The sequence below is a fragment of the Gossypium hirsutum genome, chromosome A02 (genome assembly GCF_007990345.1).
Source record: "Gossypium hirsutum isolate 1008001.06 chromosome A02, Gossypium_hirsutum_v2.1, whole genome shotgun sequence".
In the NCBI taxonomy this organism is placed as follows: domain Eukaryota; kingdom Viridiplantae; phylum Streptophyta; class Magnoliopsida; order Malvales; family Malvaceae; genus Gossypium; species Gossypium hirsutum.
In genome coordinates, this window is record NC_053425.1 from 4060518 (window position 1) to 4076631 (window position 16114).

General features: G+C 30.3%; 1 protein-coding gene and 2 pseudogenes across 1 annotated transcript; all 3 read right to left on the minus strand.

Moving 5' to 3' along the window:
• Positions 1–684: 684 nt before the first annotated feature.
• Positions 685–1515, minus strand: LOC121214796 (uncharacterized N-acetyltransferase p20). Its single transcript, XM_041089045.1, has one exon. The coding sequence runs from the start codon at positions 1316–1318 to the stop codon at positions 758–760; it is 561 nt and encodes a 186-aa protein (XP_040944979.1). The 5' UTR covers positions 1319–1515; the 3' UTR covers positions 685–757.
• Positions 1516–2989: 1474 nt separating this feature from the next.
• On the minus strand, positions 2990–3833 carry LOC107927716 (uncharacterized N-acetyltransferase p20-like; annotated as a pseudogene).
• Positions 3834–4967: 1134 nt separating this feature from the next.
• LOC121214800 (homocysteine S-methyltransferase 3-like) lies at positions 4968–8919 on the minus strand (annotated as a pseudogene).
• Between the last annotated feature and the right edge of the window lie 7195 nt (positions 8920–16114).

A 16114-nucleotide genomic window follows, 5' to 3' on the forward strand; every position in this document is an offset into this window, starting at 1 on the left:
AAACTAAATTTCGAAGGATCCTAAGCGAATAGCCTAACCCATTAATAGATATAAATTAAAGAGTTCTTTTTTCAGATTTTTTTGTTTTTGAAAGACTTTTTTCCGGGATATTTGGATATATTATAATTGGGTATATTTTGTTTATTTAGAAAAGTAATTATGATGAATTTTTATGGAAACAAAATCGAAAATCGATTGGATAATTTATTTATTTAATGAGAGAACTCTACACAAAATCATGAATTTCGTTAGAATAAATCGGATAATTAAAAATCAAATAATATGAAACTACTGGCCAATTGAGCTAAATAATGCATAATTTCATTGACAGAATAGCCCAATTGGGTTCAACTAAATATTTGAGGGCTCACATGGGTTTTAGTTCAAACACTTGTCGAGTTAATGGTACTTGAGCATCACCCAAAGCATACATTTGGTCCATTGGATCATTGTTTTAGCTTTGATGATCTTGGTTTCTACAAATCTATGCCACGCAGTTCAAATAAGAGGATTTGTAGGGGGAGAGAGGTCGAGAATTGTATCACAGTTTATATAGAACTATACTTTTACTATTTAATTTTGATTAAAACAGGATTTTTCAACCTTTAAATAAATATTTATTATAACACAAAAAAAAATCGCATTTAATTTTTTACAAATAATCATATTAACAAATAATTCAAATAATTTAATCTCACCATGCTTATTTAGAAATACCTTCAACTAATATACCAAATAGACCAAACGTTGAGATTTATTAACTCTGATAATCAGTAGAAAGAAGACTAAACATAACCATATCTCTTGACCTCCCTTTCAGGATAAAATACTTCCTCAAAACACCTTCTCTTTGAAACCCAGCTTTTTCAAGCACCCTTTGAGACCCCACATTTTCAACATCAACCAAAGCCTCAAGTCTCTCCAAATGTGGCCATTCAACAAATATGGTATCAACCACCATTTTCACAGCTCTCGTTACAATCCCTTTACCCCAATACTTGGAGGCCAAAACATACCCAAGTTCACCCCTACATTTATCATTGCCTGAATTTGCACTCACCGAAATAGCACCAACCGGTCGATCGTCAACACATATTGCTCTAAACCAAGGGTGAGGCACAACCTTGTTCTTTATGTAATTCAAGCCATCTTCTTTGTTGGTGTAAGGTTCCCAAGTACAAAAACGTGTCACTTTTTCATCACTGGCCCAGACCATGAAATCATCCACATCTGAAACTTGTAATGGCCGGAGAGATAAGTTGAGACATTCATCTTTGGCTTTGGTTTGGTCTAATTGAACAACAGAGGTTACTTCCATGCTGGGTTTCTTGTAAGAAAATTTGGGTTGGTCCCTGAATGTGTAATTAAATTGAAAAATTGGATGAGAATTAACAAAGTTTAGGTTTGGTATATATAGACAAACTAGAAGATGATAGCCTGGAGAACTTGCTAGGAACCTTAGCCAAACTATGGTGCTTTCCTTTTTGAGTGAGGAGCAAGAACTGAGTGGTACTTTTTCCAGCCGCCCTGTTTGACTTTTGAATCAAGAACTAAGGCTGGTAGATGTCAATTTAAATGATTATTTGACCACATTGACTTTAATTTTATACTAATTATTTTTTATTTTATATTTAACTATTATAATACTCAGGTATTAAATAAAGTTTTTACTAATTATATTACACTAGTAACTAAAGTTTTCGAGATTTTAAAAATGGTAAATGAATCTCTAAATCGGATATAGAGAGTAAAAAAAATAAAATAAAAAAATTAACCCAAAAATCATTTCAAAGATATTGTAATATTAAATGTAATAGACAAATATGGTGATTAGGTTTTGTGCATTCTATTTTATAGGCTTTTTTGGTGCACTTATTTATTTATATTATCAGTTTTAACTAAAAGAGATCCCAGGTTTTGGACCAAAAAGAAAAGATCCCCAGATTATATTGAAGATTTTGGACCAATGGCAGCAATCCAAGTTGTCAAATCTCCTCTTTGTTCTCCATTGTATTGAAGACCTCCATTGCACTCAAAGGGTCACCACATCTGATAGCAAACATGCAAACTTAAAAGCTTGGTCATAATAGTACTACAGGGATGGTGAATTAGGCCTTAGTTCCTAATTTCCTGAATTGAATGAGGTTTCTGCAATTTGTTTTTGTAGAATTTTTAAGCTTAGAGAGGTTGCTGCCATTTTTGGAGTGCTTTTCTGGTGCCAGTAATAGCCAACTTAACTGATCTGTTCTTGGGCTTATATTCACATACATACAGATTCACGGAAATAGGCCACTTTTAGTAAATTGATGAAAATGAGCCGTTTTTATTAAAACGCGCTCAGCTGGTGCCATTTTTAAGGGAAAATCAGAAAAGCTTTTTCAGCTCAGCAAGTTTTTTCCCTGATCAGTTAAGCGCTTCCACCTTAGTGCACTAAGGAAAAACGCATCCAAATTAACGCGTTCTTAAGAGTTGATAGAGAAATTTGAGAGATTTAAGAGATAAATGTGAGAAATTAGTAGGTGGGGGACCATGGGGGGTGGGGTTGGTGACTGTTGGAAGTGACCGTTGGGGGGGACAGAAAGAACGCACTAACCTAGACACGTTTTTCCTTAACACGTTGAGGTGGAAACACTTTATTAGTCAAGGAGAAAACGCACTGAGCTAGACACGGTTTTCTGATTTTCCCTAGAAAACGGCACCAACTAAGCACGTTTTAGTAAAAACGGCCCATTTCTGTCAATTTTACAAAAAGTGGCCTATATCCGTGTTTTTTAAAATAAAAGGGTCTTTTCTGATAATTTAGTCCAGATTCATATATATATATGACATAAGAAATAGACCAGATTCATTAGTAGATTTCTGCTGGCCATTACAAGGGGGAAAAAAAATTCAGAAAGATTTGTCAAAGAGAACCCTTGATATAGCTCTAATGGTGTTAGGAGTAGTCCACAGCAACCACCATAGAGAAAAGCACCTGCATTTCTCCATTTCCCTACATATGACACAAAATTCTCTTCTCTTTCCCCTTTTGTTTTCTGCATTTCCACATACAATTTATATGATTTAATCTCACAATGTTTAACATGAGAATAAACATTCTTAATCAATAGACCAAACGCTGAGTTTTTTTTTTTAACTCTGATAATCAGTAGAAAGAAAACTAAACATAACCCTGTCTCTAGACCTCCCTTTTACTATAAAATACTTCCTCAAAACACCTTCTCTTTGAAACCCAGCTTTTTCAAGCTCCCTCTGAGACCCCACATTTTCAACATCAACCAAAGCCTCAAGTCTCTCCAAATGTGGCCATTCAACAAATATGGTATCAACCACCATTTTCACAGCTCTCGTTACAATCCCTTTACCCCAATATTTGGATGCCAAAACATACCCAAGTTCACCCCTGCATTTATCATTGCCTGAATTTGCACTCACCGAAATAGCACCAACCGGTCGGTCGTCAATACATATTGCTCTTAACCAAGGATGAGGCACAACAATGTTCTTTATGTAATTCTAGCCATCTTCTTTGTTGGTATAAGGTTCCCAAGTACAGAAACGTGTCACTTTTTCATCACTGGCCCAGACCATGAAATCATCCACATCTGAAACTTGTAATGGTCGGAGAGATAGGTTGGGATATTCATCTTTGGCTTTGGTTTGGTCTAATTGAACAACAGAGGTTACTTCCATGCTCGATTTCTTGTAAAAAAATTTGGGTTAATCACTGAATGTGTAATTAACTTGAAGTCTTGGATGAGAACTAAGAAGATTTAGGTTTGGTATATATAGATAAACTAAAAGATGATAGCTTGGGGAACTTGGTAGGAACCTTAGCCAAACTATGGTGCTTTCCTTTTTGAGTGAACAGCCGCCCTGTTTGACTTTTGAGTCAAGAACTAAGGCAGGTAGACATCAATTCCCCTATCAAGTCTCTCTTTTATGTTTGAACCAAGGCAAGTAGATGTGCTGCTGATTAAACTAATGAGGGCAATATGTTTTAAAAATAAATTGTTTTGCCGCCCAAGCCAAGCCATCTGAGTCACCCCTTTTTTTCCCAATTCTTTATATCTTCAACCAAGGTTTCTTTGTGCCGGCGTTCTTGTTGCCGGAAACTATTAAAATAATTTTTTTTTATTTTTTAATTGCAAAATATTTGTATTTTTTAATTATTTTTGAAATATATATAGGTGTTGAGGAACACAACGCCAATATAAAAAAATTTATTTTTTTATAGATTAATTAATCATTACATGATTATGAAAGGTGGTATTGACAGTGAGATTATCGGTGCCAACATGAACTGTAGAAAACAAGTCATTTTCGTACAAGATTTTACACTTAAGTCATTTTTATAAATAATTAATTTATTTAAATTAATTTTAAAAAAAATTAAACAAGTGTGAAATATAATAATAAGGCACATTGTAATTCTAAAGAGAGAACATATGCTCAAACTTTCGAGATAATATTGTTGGGAGAAGCAGTCACGAACCTCCAACATCGTACAAAAATAAAAATTTTAAAAATATTTTAATATTAAATGGAATAGACAAATATGGTGATTAGATTTTGAGCATTGTATTTTAAAGAGGCTTTCTTGGTGCCCTTATTTGTTTATATTATCAATTTTAACTAAAAGAGATCCCCAGATTTGGACCAAAAAGATCTTAGACCAATGGCAGTAATCCAAGTTGACAAATCTCCTTTTTGTTCTTCATTGTATACCACACCTAATGGCAAACATAGAAACTTAAAAGCTTGGTCATAATAGTACTACAGGGATGGTGAATTTCCTGAATTGAATGAGGTTTCTGCAATTTGTCTTTGGTAGAATTTTTAAGCTTTGAGAGGTTGCTGCCATTGTTGGAGTGCTTTTCTGGTGCCTGCAATAGCCAACTTAACTAAGCTGTTCTTGGGCTGATATTCACATACATACAAATACATATAGAAATATGACTTCCTTTTGCATTTCTGCATTTTTTTTTATTATATCATAGACTGCTCTGCAAGGAAAGCAGCCTTTTATTACATTGATTCTCATTAGTAGGTTTCTGTTGTATTAAGGTTTCATTAGTAGATTTCTGCTGGCCATTACAAGGGGAACAAGAAGAAAATTTCAGGAAGATTTGTCAAAGAGAACCCTTGATATAGCTCTTATGGTGTTAGGAGTAGTCCTACAGCAACCGCCAAAGAGACAAGCTCCTGCATCTCTCCATTTCCCTACATATGACACAAAATCCTCTTCTGTTTCCCCTCTTGTTTTCTTCATTTCCACACACACAAAAAAAATCATTTCAGTTCTAAAGATTTCATTACAAAAGCTACAAAAAAAGGATAAAAACTGCTCACCTCCCATTGCTTGGTTTCTCCATTATAAGTCTCACCACTGTTGGGATATATGATCACCGGTTTATTTGTCACCTGATGATTACAATGTTATGGTAAGAAATTCTAGTTTAGTACTTTAATGTGCGAGTATTTCACACATGGATGCCGCGAGCCAGGGGAACGGGGAGAATCTGGTGATATCAGGGCTAGGTATGAGTCCTTCCGGATAGGTGTCCTACAGTCATAGTACAGTTATCTAGTGTTCTACTTGACATGACCTTGTGATGGCTCATATAACGAGCATGTGAGTGTCATTAGTTGGGCAAGCCCTCATGGTACCCCATACTTGGCCCAAATGAAGGATCCCTATATAATATGTCACATTTCATTGTTAGAATAATTTAAATTATTTCAAGTAATTTTATCCACTTTAGAATGAAAAATGTGACATTATCATGTATAATTCATATTATGATGGTGAAATGCACTTAATCATGAACAATTGGGCCCACATACCTTAATTTGGGGTTATGCAAGGTCAAACATAAAATTAAGATTCAAATCTAAACTCAAATCATCAAAACTCAACAAGTCTCAAGACATGCTTCTTATGTTTCAAACCCCTAACTATTGCCTTGAGACAACCACCCTTGTGTCTCGAGACAAGTATGGGTAAGCTCTCCATAGTACGTTGCTGACAAGGTAGTTTAAGTATAACAAGGACTTATTTGTATAGACCAAATGAGGGGTTACCTTTCTAATAGAGAGAATGAGTCCATGGATGAGCCTCGGAGGGGTACAGTTGATGCCTACAGCAACAACTTGGCTGCATGAATCTGCAATATTGGCACATTCTATAATGGGATCACCACTAACCACATTGGTTCCATCTGTTGAACTAAATGAAAACCAAGCTGGGATGTCTATATTTTCCTCCTTGAGAAGCTCTACGTATGCCTGCACTCAGATTTCAACCAAAATCATCATTATATACATAACGTTACGTTCGTTATTTACGGCCAATTAACGAATACCTGAGCTTCTAGCTTGTTTGGAATTGTTTCGAACGCAATGAGATCGGCACCCGAGTTGGCCAAAATCTGCAGCCTTCTCCTATGGAACTCCTTCAATGTTTCCAATGTCATCGAAGCACCATAGTTGCCACTGTGAACAGGAACACCATGAATCAATGAGACATATTGCAAGAAAAATGATTATAAAAACCGAAAATGGTACCTATACTCGGATCCATCAGCCAAATAAGCACCATAGCTGCCGACTGAAAGCGGCAACTAGAACTGGATGTCGATCAATTTTCGGACTATCAAAGAAGTCCCAATAACCTTTGGCACATCTTTGGAGATAAATTTCGCGAGCTTCACATGCAATTTCAACACTTCTCTTGATTAAAGTTTCAGCTTCTTCAACGGATAGACCTTTAGCTTCAAAACCCTGAATGGTTGCCTGATATGATGCACTTATAATCACATTTGCACCTGCTTCAAGGTAATCTAGGTGAACCTGCAAATTGTATTACATCAAACATGTCAATAACCAAACAAAATGGACTAAACAAATTTCATATTACATATTGGTCAAATTTGCTCTCAGTCACTATACTTAATAAAATTTGAAATTTAATCCTTGTATATAAAAAATTTAAGAACTAAATCCTTTAACTATTTTCATTTAAAAACCCTAACCCAATCATTGACACTATTAATATTTTCCGTCAAATTTATATCGATAAAATCATATGATTATACCAACTTCAAACGCGACTAAATTATATTACACTTACGATGTGGGTGAGAGAAAAATTACTAAAAGTCATATTTGTAAAATATTTAAAAATATATTTATCTTTTACATTAATAATGAATAGTTGAGTTATCCAATTTTGGAGAATTCTAGTACTTTGTCTCACTTTCAAAAAGGTTGTTTAGACTAAAAAGGATGAAAAATGAAATGTTAGTGATACTTAACACAATTAGGCCAATTTTGGGTAGGAAAGCATTTGCCAATAGCCCCTACTTTTAATTAGAAACAGAAATTTTAAATTAATTACGATCGTTTTATACAGGATTTTTTCTTAGTTCGATTATAATTTCAAAAAAATCGATTGAATCTTAACTTGATCGATATAAATATTATTATCAATACAGGAGGACGTGAAATCGAATGCATTTAAAGAGTATTATCCTTCGAATTAGGAAGGTACTATAAATAATTCGAAATTATACTTATATAAATGAATAAAAAACCATATTATAATATAATATGGATATGTTACCGGAAATAGAAATAGACAAACGTCATGAACATATCACATGACAACTAAGAAAACCTCTTAGCTGTCAAGTACAGGTTTTTACACGTGGCTGTCTCATTACAGATATTTAAAAATAAATAAAGTAATATTTATGGAACTATTAAAATAAATGATAATTATTAAATAAAATTAATAACATAATAATATGTGAATTAAAAATTAATTTCCAATCCACCTGAAAGTTGCTTACAGGAGAAAACAGATCCTACAACCTTAAATCTGAGGTCTAAAGACTTATAAGTATATTTATTATTTATAAAAATATTTAATATTTAATTATTTTTAAATAAAATCATGAACTGTGAATCAATAATAAAGTCCAACCTCAAAGTTTCGGTTTGAATTTAGAATTTTTAGTTTGAGATTTAAAGTTTGAATTTAAAATTTAAAGTTCAAGAGTAAAGTTAAGAGTTCGGATTCTGAATTCGTGGTTTAGATTTTAAGATTTAGAATTAAAAATTACAAATATTATGTGTAAATAATATGAAAAAATTTGTTAAAATGTCAATTAATAAGTAAAAAAAGACTATGCATAATGTGATAATTCATTTTCCACTAAACATATATTATCACTAGCAGAGCCCAGGAGTAGGCAAAGGCCCGGCCCTTAAGATAAAAATTTTCTTATTAAAGTAGTTTATAATTTATAAAATTTTAAATTAGTAATAATAAAATTACACTTTAATTTTAAAATAATAAAATTTTAATTTAATTTTTTAAAAATTATAAAAATATGGATTAATTTTACTTAAAAATAAATTTCTGACCCGCCGCTGAACACCGTCAAACAAAGAAAATAATTTTAATTTAAAAATAGGGGAAAAACCTGTTTGTCGTGTTATACTTCATTACCCCGACAATTAAACAAAAACCAGAAATTTCCGTTTACTTCTTTCAGAAATCCTACGTGGTAATGAAGAGACACGTGCATTCGAAGTTAAAGAAGGAAATGGAAAGTACCCTTCGAACCAGTTGGGGAAAAGAGATAAGACATTTGGCACTCCATAGATGATCATTGAGGTCTTGACCATGGCGTTCAAGCTCGGTGGCCAACCCACCGTCCACCACCGCATAACCACCGCACCCTGCTAGAAAATCTGCCATAAACGACGACGGTTCCACGCCTTCCAATCCCATTTCCGGTAAAAGAAATTAAGAGAGCTAAGCTCTGGCAATTAAAGCTTTTTCAAAGAGATTAGAAGAAGAATAAAGGAAGTGAAGGTGGCGATTGCTTTAACTTTGCATTCGTCGTAAGAATACACACGTAACCATTTTATAGTTGCAAGGTTTCTTGTTAATTTACAAATTTCTCCTTGGGAGTGGTTTCAACCCATAAAAATATCTTGTATTATATTTTAAAATAAAATTTTGTTCTATCATTTATTAAAATTTTAATATTATCCACAAATGTTGAGCGGCATTTTAGATTTCGATTTTTTTAAGAATTTGAATTTGTAAATTTAAAAAATTATAAAAATAATTTAATTTCAAGATTAATTATGAGAATGACCTTTAATTATGAGAACGACCTTTTTACTACATTAGAGTTGGATGCCACCACTTTTTTAGGCGGCACTACTCTAAAAATCTAAAAAGAAAATAACATTTTTGGTACTGGCTAACAAATTGGCAACATCGGACTGAAGCGTGTTAGGGCAAAACGTTTAGGGACCTGATAAAGTAATTACCTTTTTTAGTTTGACTTAGAAAAAGAGTGTTGCATGAGAGTCCTTGAACGTTTTACCCCTATACGCTTTAGTCCGGTGTCGCTAATTTGTTAGGCGACACCAAAAAAAAATTTTTTTTTTGGATCTTTTGGGTGGTGCCACCTGGGAAAGTTGCGGCACTCAACTCTACTGTAAAAATCAAGTCATTCTCATAATTAATATTGAAGTTGGGTCATTTTTATAATTTTTTAAATTTATAGAGTCAAATTCCTAAAAAAACCTTAAATTTCAATGAAAGAATGGAGTTCAAATTTTGGAAGTGACATTGTTGATAGGGATAACCATAAATTTCGAAAATAAATGGTAAAATAACCATTAAAAATATAAAAAAATAATTTTTGAAAATATTTTATTTGATTTAAAATTATGCTATATATCCTTATTAAATTATATTTTTATTATGACTTAATTATTTAACATTTTACATATATTTAATAATTCAAAATAGAAACAATTTAAAAGATTTTTCTCTATTAAAAAATAGGAAAATGATAAATAGATAATAGCTATTTATTAATTAAAGAAAAATATTTTTAATTTAATTTATTTATTTTAATCTTATATTATACTATAAAAATTTTACGTTGAGTATTTAACTTTTATTTTAGAATAATATGAAATGTTTAAAAAATAATGATACAATGTAAGATATATATTTTTATAATTTAAATACATATTTATTAAACAATCTAATTATATTTCGTAATTAATTTTAAATAATATATTTTTCAACGAGGCACTTAATTTTTTTAGTTTATCAAACAACTGTAACGCCCCCTAACCCTATACCGTCATCGGAACAGGGTTACGAGACATTACCAATCAGTACAGTCCAATTTCGGTCATTAATTAAATAAATATTTACACACATCCTAGTTTTAAGATGTCGTCCCTTTAATGGGCCCTCGCGGTCCAATATGAACAGTAAATTCAATTCGGGACTAATTTAGAATCACTACGAATTTTTAGTAAATTTCAAAATTCATACTACATACCGTTGCCAACCATAATTTACTCATTTCATGAGTACATCTACAACCTAAATGACTCTCATAAAACATCCTAGGTACATGCCATTACCAATAATTAACACACTTTACCTTAATGAATTCGGGATCGAACTGGGATGTTGATTCAATGTTCTATCTTTACTAAACCTGCGCACGGAAACAAACCGTACACTGAGTATGGTATACTCAGTGGTATTTCCATAATCCGAACACTTAATAATATAACAATTAAACTTAAAATCACAATAACAATTATAAGTATTCATTTATTTGTTTTATAGATAAATTTTCAATTACTTACCATATAAATTCTATACAAGTCATATAACAAACACAATAACATATTTGTTCAATTCTTTTCATTTACTTACCGTATAAATTCTATACAATATATTCACAATTCACTTGTTTTCACACTTTATTTCTTAACAATATACCATTTTAATTCATTTTAACATCAATCATCATCCATTTGAACTTCACTCATTTCATGAACCTTTTGGTTCATGTTTTCAATCTCATATCTCAATTTCAATTCTCAATTCAATTTCTCATTTCATTCCAATAGCTCAATCAATCAAATTCACTCGACTTATCTTTTCACTTATTTACCCCTATTAACAAGACTCGGACCTTGGCGGATACACGGATCCAACCAAACACACCAATATGGCAACCAGTGCCTCATCGGATAGTTCGAAGCAATATTTGACACCCAGTGTCTCATCGGCCTAGCCGAAGTAAAGTTGGTACCCAGTACCTCATCGAATCTATCCGAAGAAATATAGTGACACCCAGTGTCTCATCGACTCGAGGTCGAAGAATCCCTGAACACTTCCAATCCTATGGCATGCCAACTATATCCGACTCAGCCCGATACTGTTAATAGGGTATTCAATTCACTTTCAATTTTTTTCAATCAATACACATTTTAATTAATCACATAAATTCATAATTTAATACAATTCAATTCACTTTTCAATAACAAATATCCAAATATCACAAATCTAATATTTAAAATTTTCAAACAATTTATATTTCAATTCAATTCAAATAATCAATATATATTCAATATTCAATATATATATCTATATATATACGCCAATTCAATCAATATAAATTCAATAATTTCATCACATACTATATCAATCCATTTCATTTGCAAAACACAATAATTCTTACTTCAAAACACTTAATATACATGTTAAGAAATAAATTCAACAATTAAGTATTAGGTTCGGATTATAGAAATACAAACCGTAATTTTCGAGCTAACTCCCGTTGACTTTGTCTTGTCCTTTCTTAGCCGAGATTTCTGGTACCACATTGACTACGAAATTAATACAATTCATAATCATTAATACATTACTAATTCATATCTTGAGTTATAGAATTCTAAATTAAGATCTGCTAATTTTTCCTGAAACTAAACTCACAAATATTCTTACAATAAAATTTTCAGAATTTTTGGTTTAGCCATTAAGTGCAGTTTATTCTTTAAATTCACCCCTATTCTGCTGTCTGACAGTTTCGTCCCTTCTTCACTAAAAATTAATTATCTCACAGTACAGAACTCGGATAACATTCTCGTTGATTTCTAATGAAAATAGACTCATTAGGGATTCTAAACATATAACTTTAAGCCTCTAATTATTTTTATTCAATTTTTGGTGATTTTCCAAAGTCAGAACAGGGGAACCCGAATTCATTCTGACCTTGTCTCACAAAATTCATTATATCTCATAATTTACAATTCAATTGCTTATATCATTTCTTCTATAAGAAACTAGACTCAATAATATTTAATTTCATATTTTATTCATCCTCTAATTCAATTTCTACAATTTTTGGTGATTTTTCAAACTTAGACTACTGCTGCGGTCCAAAATAGTCTTAGTACAAAATGTTGATTTACTTTAATTTCAATTTAATTCTAACTAAATTCACTTACTTTTCTATCTTAATTCATACTTTATTTCTATTCAAATTTCATCCATACTCTCATTTAAATATTAAATTTCCAGCATACTTTCCTAATTTCAAAATTTCATCAATTTAGTCCCTACAACATAAAACTTATAACTTACTTTACAATTTGATCCTATTATCAATTCTAGCTTGAAATTTACTCAATTAAACCCTTAATTCACTATTTTATTCAACATGAACTATACTTGAAAATCTATAAACTCTCAAAATATCAACTTAATTTCATCAAAGTCTTGTTCCCAAGCTTCTAAAACATCAAAATTTAAGAAGAAATGACTTAATTGACTTACCAAATTAAACTTTGAGCCTTGAAACCCAAATTTTCCTTTTTCTTTTTCTTTCTTTCTTTCTCCCCTGTTTCTTCTCTGTTTCGTTTGCTTTCATTCTGTTTCTTATGTTTCTTTACTTATTTATATAATATAATATATAATATAATATACTATAATATAATAATAATTTAATATATATATTTTAACATATAAAAAATCTCAGATTTTTATGTTTATGCCGCCTCACTTAGGACAAATGGCATAATTTCCATTTTGGTCCTCTTCATTTTCTTTTATTCTACAATTCAACTTTCATCCTTTATTCAATTTAGTCATTTTTCCTAATTACTCTTAATTAAACTAAATTTACTTAATTAAACTCTAATTAACCACTCAATTGACTTCGTAAATATTTTTAATAAATATTTACGAATCCATTTTTCAGAAACGGAGACCCGAAAATACACTTTTTCAGTAACGGTAAAATTCGGGTCGTTACAACAACACTTTAAATAATTATGATGAATAAATACTATGAATTATGTAAAATATCTATACAATTATTTAAACTCCTAGCTGAGATGTTTCATAGGTTAACTGAGTACTGAGATCAGTTGGGAAAAGACTAATATACCCTTTCTATTAAATGATTACTATTATTATCTTGATGGTGTATTTGTCGTTTTATACTTCTACATACTCTTTATGGTATGAATACTGACCCATGATTACCTCTAGATTGAACACATGGTTAATAGATATATAAACTAATTTAATCTAATTTTTTCATTTTGATTCCGTGCATATTGCATATGTGTTGTTATTATTATTAGTTTCAAATCATACATTTTTTATTTATTATATATTATTTTTAAGCGTATATTTCTATTTTAATAATATAATTTCTACACGCATATGCGTGTGATAAAATCGAATTAAAAAAAACATAATTGCTTTTTATTAATGTTTTTCCTTTTCATTTTATTTTTTCATATTGGTTTATGGTTGCTTACTAGTTCTGTTTCTTATGGACTCTGAGAACATTTTTTTTATGTAAAATTTTACTATTAGATCCTATAATTTGCATAAATTATAGATTTAATACTTGTATTTTAATTTGGTTATTTTTAGTCCTTATACTTTTAGAATTTAAAAATCTAAAAAAATCATTAAGTTCTGTTATTTTTTAAAAATTTTGATGTGTCAAATATATTATCACATGCGTTATTTATATTAAGACTAAAATTAAAAAATATAACTACTAAGAACGATCCAATTGGTGAATATGGACTAAATTTATAACTTTACACATAATATAGGACTAATGACATAATTTAACCCGATGTATAATAAAATACAGTTGGAAACAAATATTCTATGGAATTAAATTATTATTTTTAATCTGTAATTAAAAAAAATCGAAATTAAGTGTAATAAAGTTGGGTCAAACAAAATTATCATTGCCTAAAGGCTTGAACTTTATAATAAAGACATGATGAAGACAGAACATGAGTGGAAGCATATTAGCATGTAATGGAACTAAAAAATATAGAGATGGAACATGTTCGTTTTAGCTTTACCCAACAAAACAAGTATCAAATCCAGCCATTTATGTTGCTGCAACTCTTTTTTTTTTTTTTTTTTTACATCTTATCCCAAATTATATACCTTGTGTCCTACATGGATCACTAATGTATATTTTTAGAAAATAATTAGATAGATAAACTAATCTGTGGATTAAACAAATAGGAATTTATTTATTTTTAATTATGCTGTTTTCTTTATTTGTTAATAGAATCAAGTTTTCGTATAAAATTACAATATTTTATATATATATATTGAAGTAAAGGAAAGGGATGTGAAACCGGCTTAATCACACTCTTCCTTTCATCGGTGAAATTCGAATTGATTTGAAAAAAAGAATGAAAATAAATTTGAATTTTGAGTTTCAAGTTTGGAGCTTGAGTCGAGTTGAATTTTACAATTCGGATAATTGTTTGGTATAAAATACCCAGAGGCGAATCTAAGGGGATTGGCAAGGCCCAACCCCTTAAAATGAAAAATTTTCTATTTTGGTCTGTTAAAATTTTTAAAATTTTAAATTAGTAAAGGTAAAATTACACTTTGGCCTCCTAAAAATGATAAAAAAGTTGATTTAATCCTTTAAAAATTACAATTTAATATCGGCCTCCTAACGAAATTTTCTAACTTTGCCCCTGTAAATGCCAATTTCGTCTCTGTCAATTTTTAAAATAAACAAAATAGTTTCTCTCAACAAAAATTACAAAAAAAAAAAAATCAAAATATTTATAAAAATTTCAATTTTTATATTTTCTAAAAAATTTCTAAATAATATAAAAATTTGAAATTTTTTATAAAATAATAATTTTGGAATCTAAATAAATTAATTAATAATTCAAGTTATCATACTAAAGTATCTTATTTTGCTTTGAAAAAGTTTTCGAATATATATGGTTCCAAATTTATATGCTCTAACATGGAATTAGTTATATTATAATAATATTTTAATTTGACATATTTTATTTTTTTAATTTAACTCAAATAATTTTACTAGATTCGATTCGATTCGACTCTTAAAACAAGGATTCAGACGTGTCATGACAGATAATAATATCACACTTTAGCATATGTATTAATTGCGTATGTATGAAGGGAAAAAAAAAAGAATGCTAACAACACACTAGATGCCATTGCCCATGTTTTATTTCTTCCATTGCAATTAATCCAATTATATATATATATATAGCACCCAAGGCACTTGTCGTGTAAGAAAACCCTAGCTAATAGCTTAATGGATACTTATTAAACTCGTATTTTAATTTTTATTTTATTGGACAAACTGGATTTAAACCTTATCCATGACTGTACTTTCAATTTTTTTACTTTGTAGTAGCTTAATTTGGGGATAATTATTAAGCTATCATCAAAATTAAGTATTACAGAGCGAAACTTAAATTTGTATTAATTAAAATAGATAATACGAGAAAAAATGATGTGAGTTCTCACAATATCACATAAGTAAATCATCATCGTACAAACACGTGTTAAATTTAGAATAAAATACCTACTTACAAATTTATATTAAAGTGGTGATTGTATTTTATTGTATAAATATCACCTTATTCAATACTAATAAAAAGTAATTTGCCTTTTCTTAAAAACAGTAATGTCTGTCAATTTGAGAAGCACCTAATCAACCGAAATGGAATGACATATGGCAAGAAAACATGGGATTGAAGTGAAAATGAAGGTTACAAAACATAAGTGCATGCTGTCATGTCATTGAAATAAATTTAAAAGATGAGGGTTTTTCCCTATACCTTGAGTGTCATCTACGTTAGTTTGGATCGAAGGTGGTATTCAATTCTAAAATTCAATTTCCATTCAAATATTTTGAAAAAGAAGTTTTGTTGTTATTCTTTTTATATGTATAAT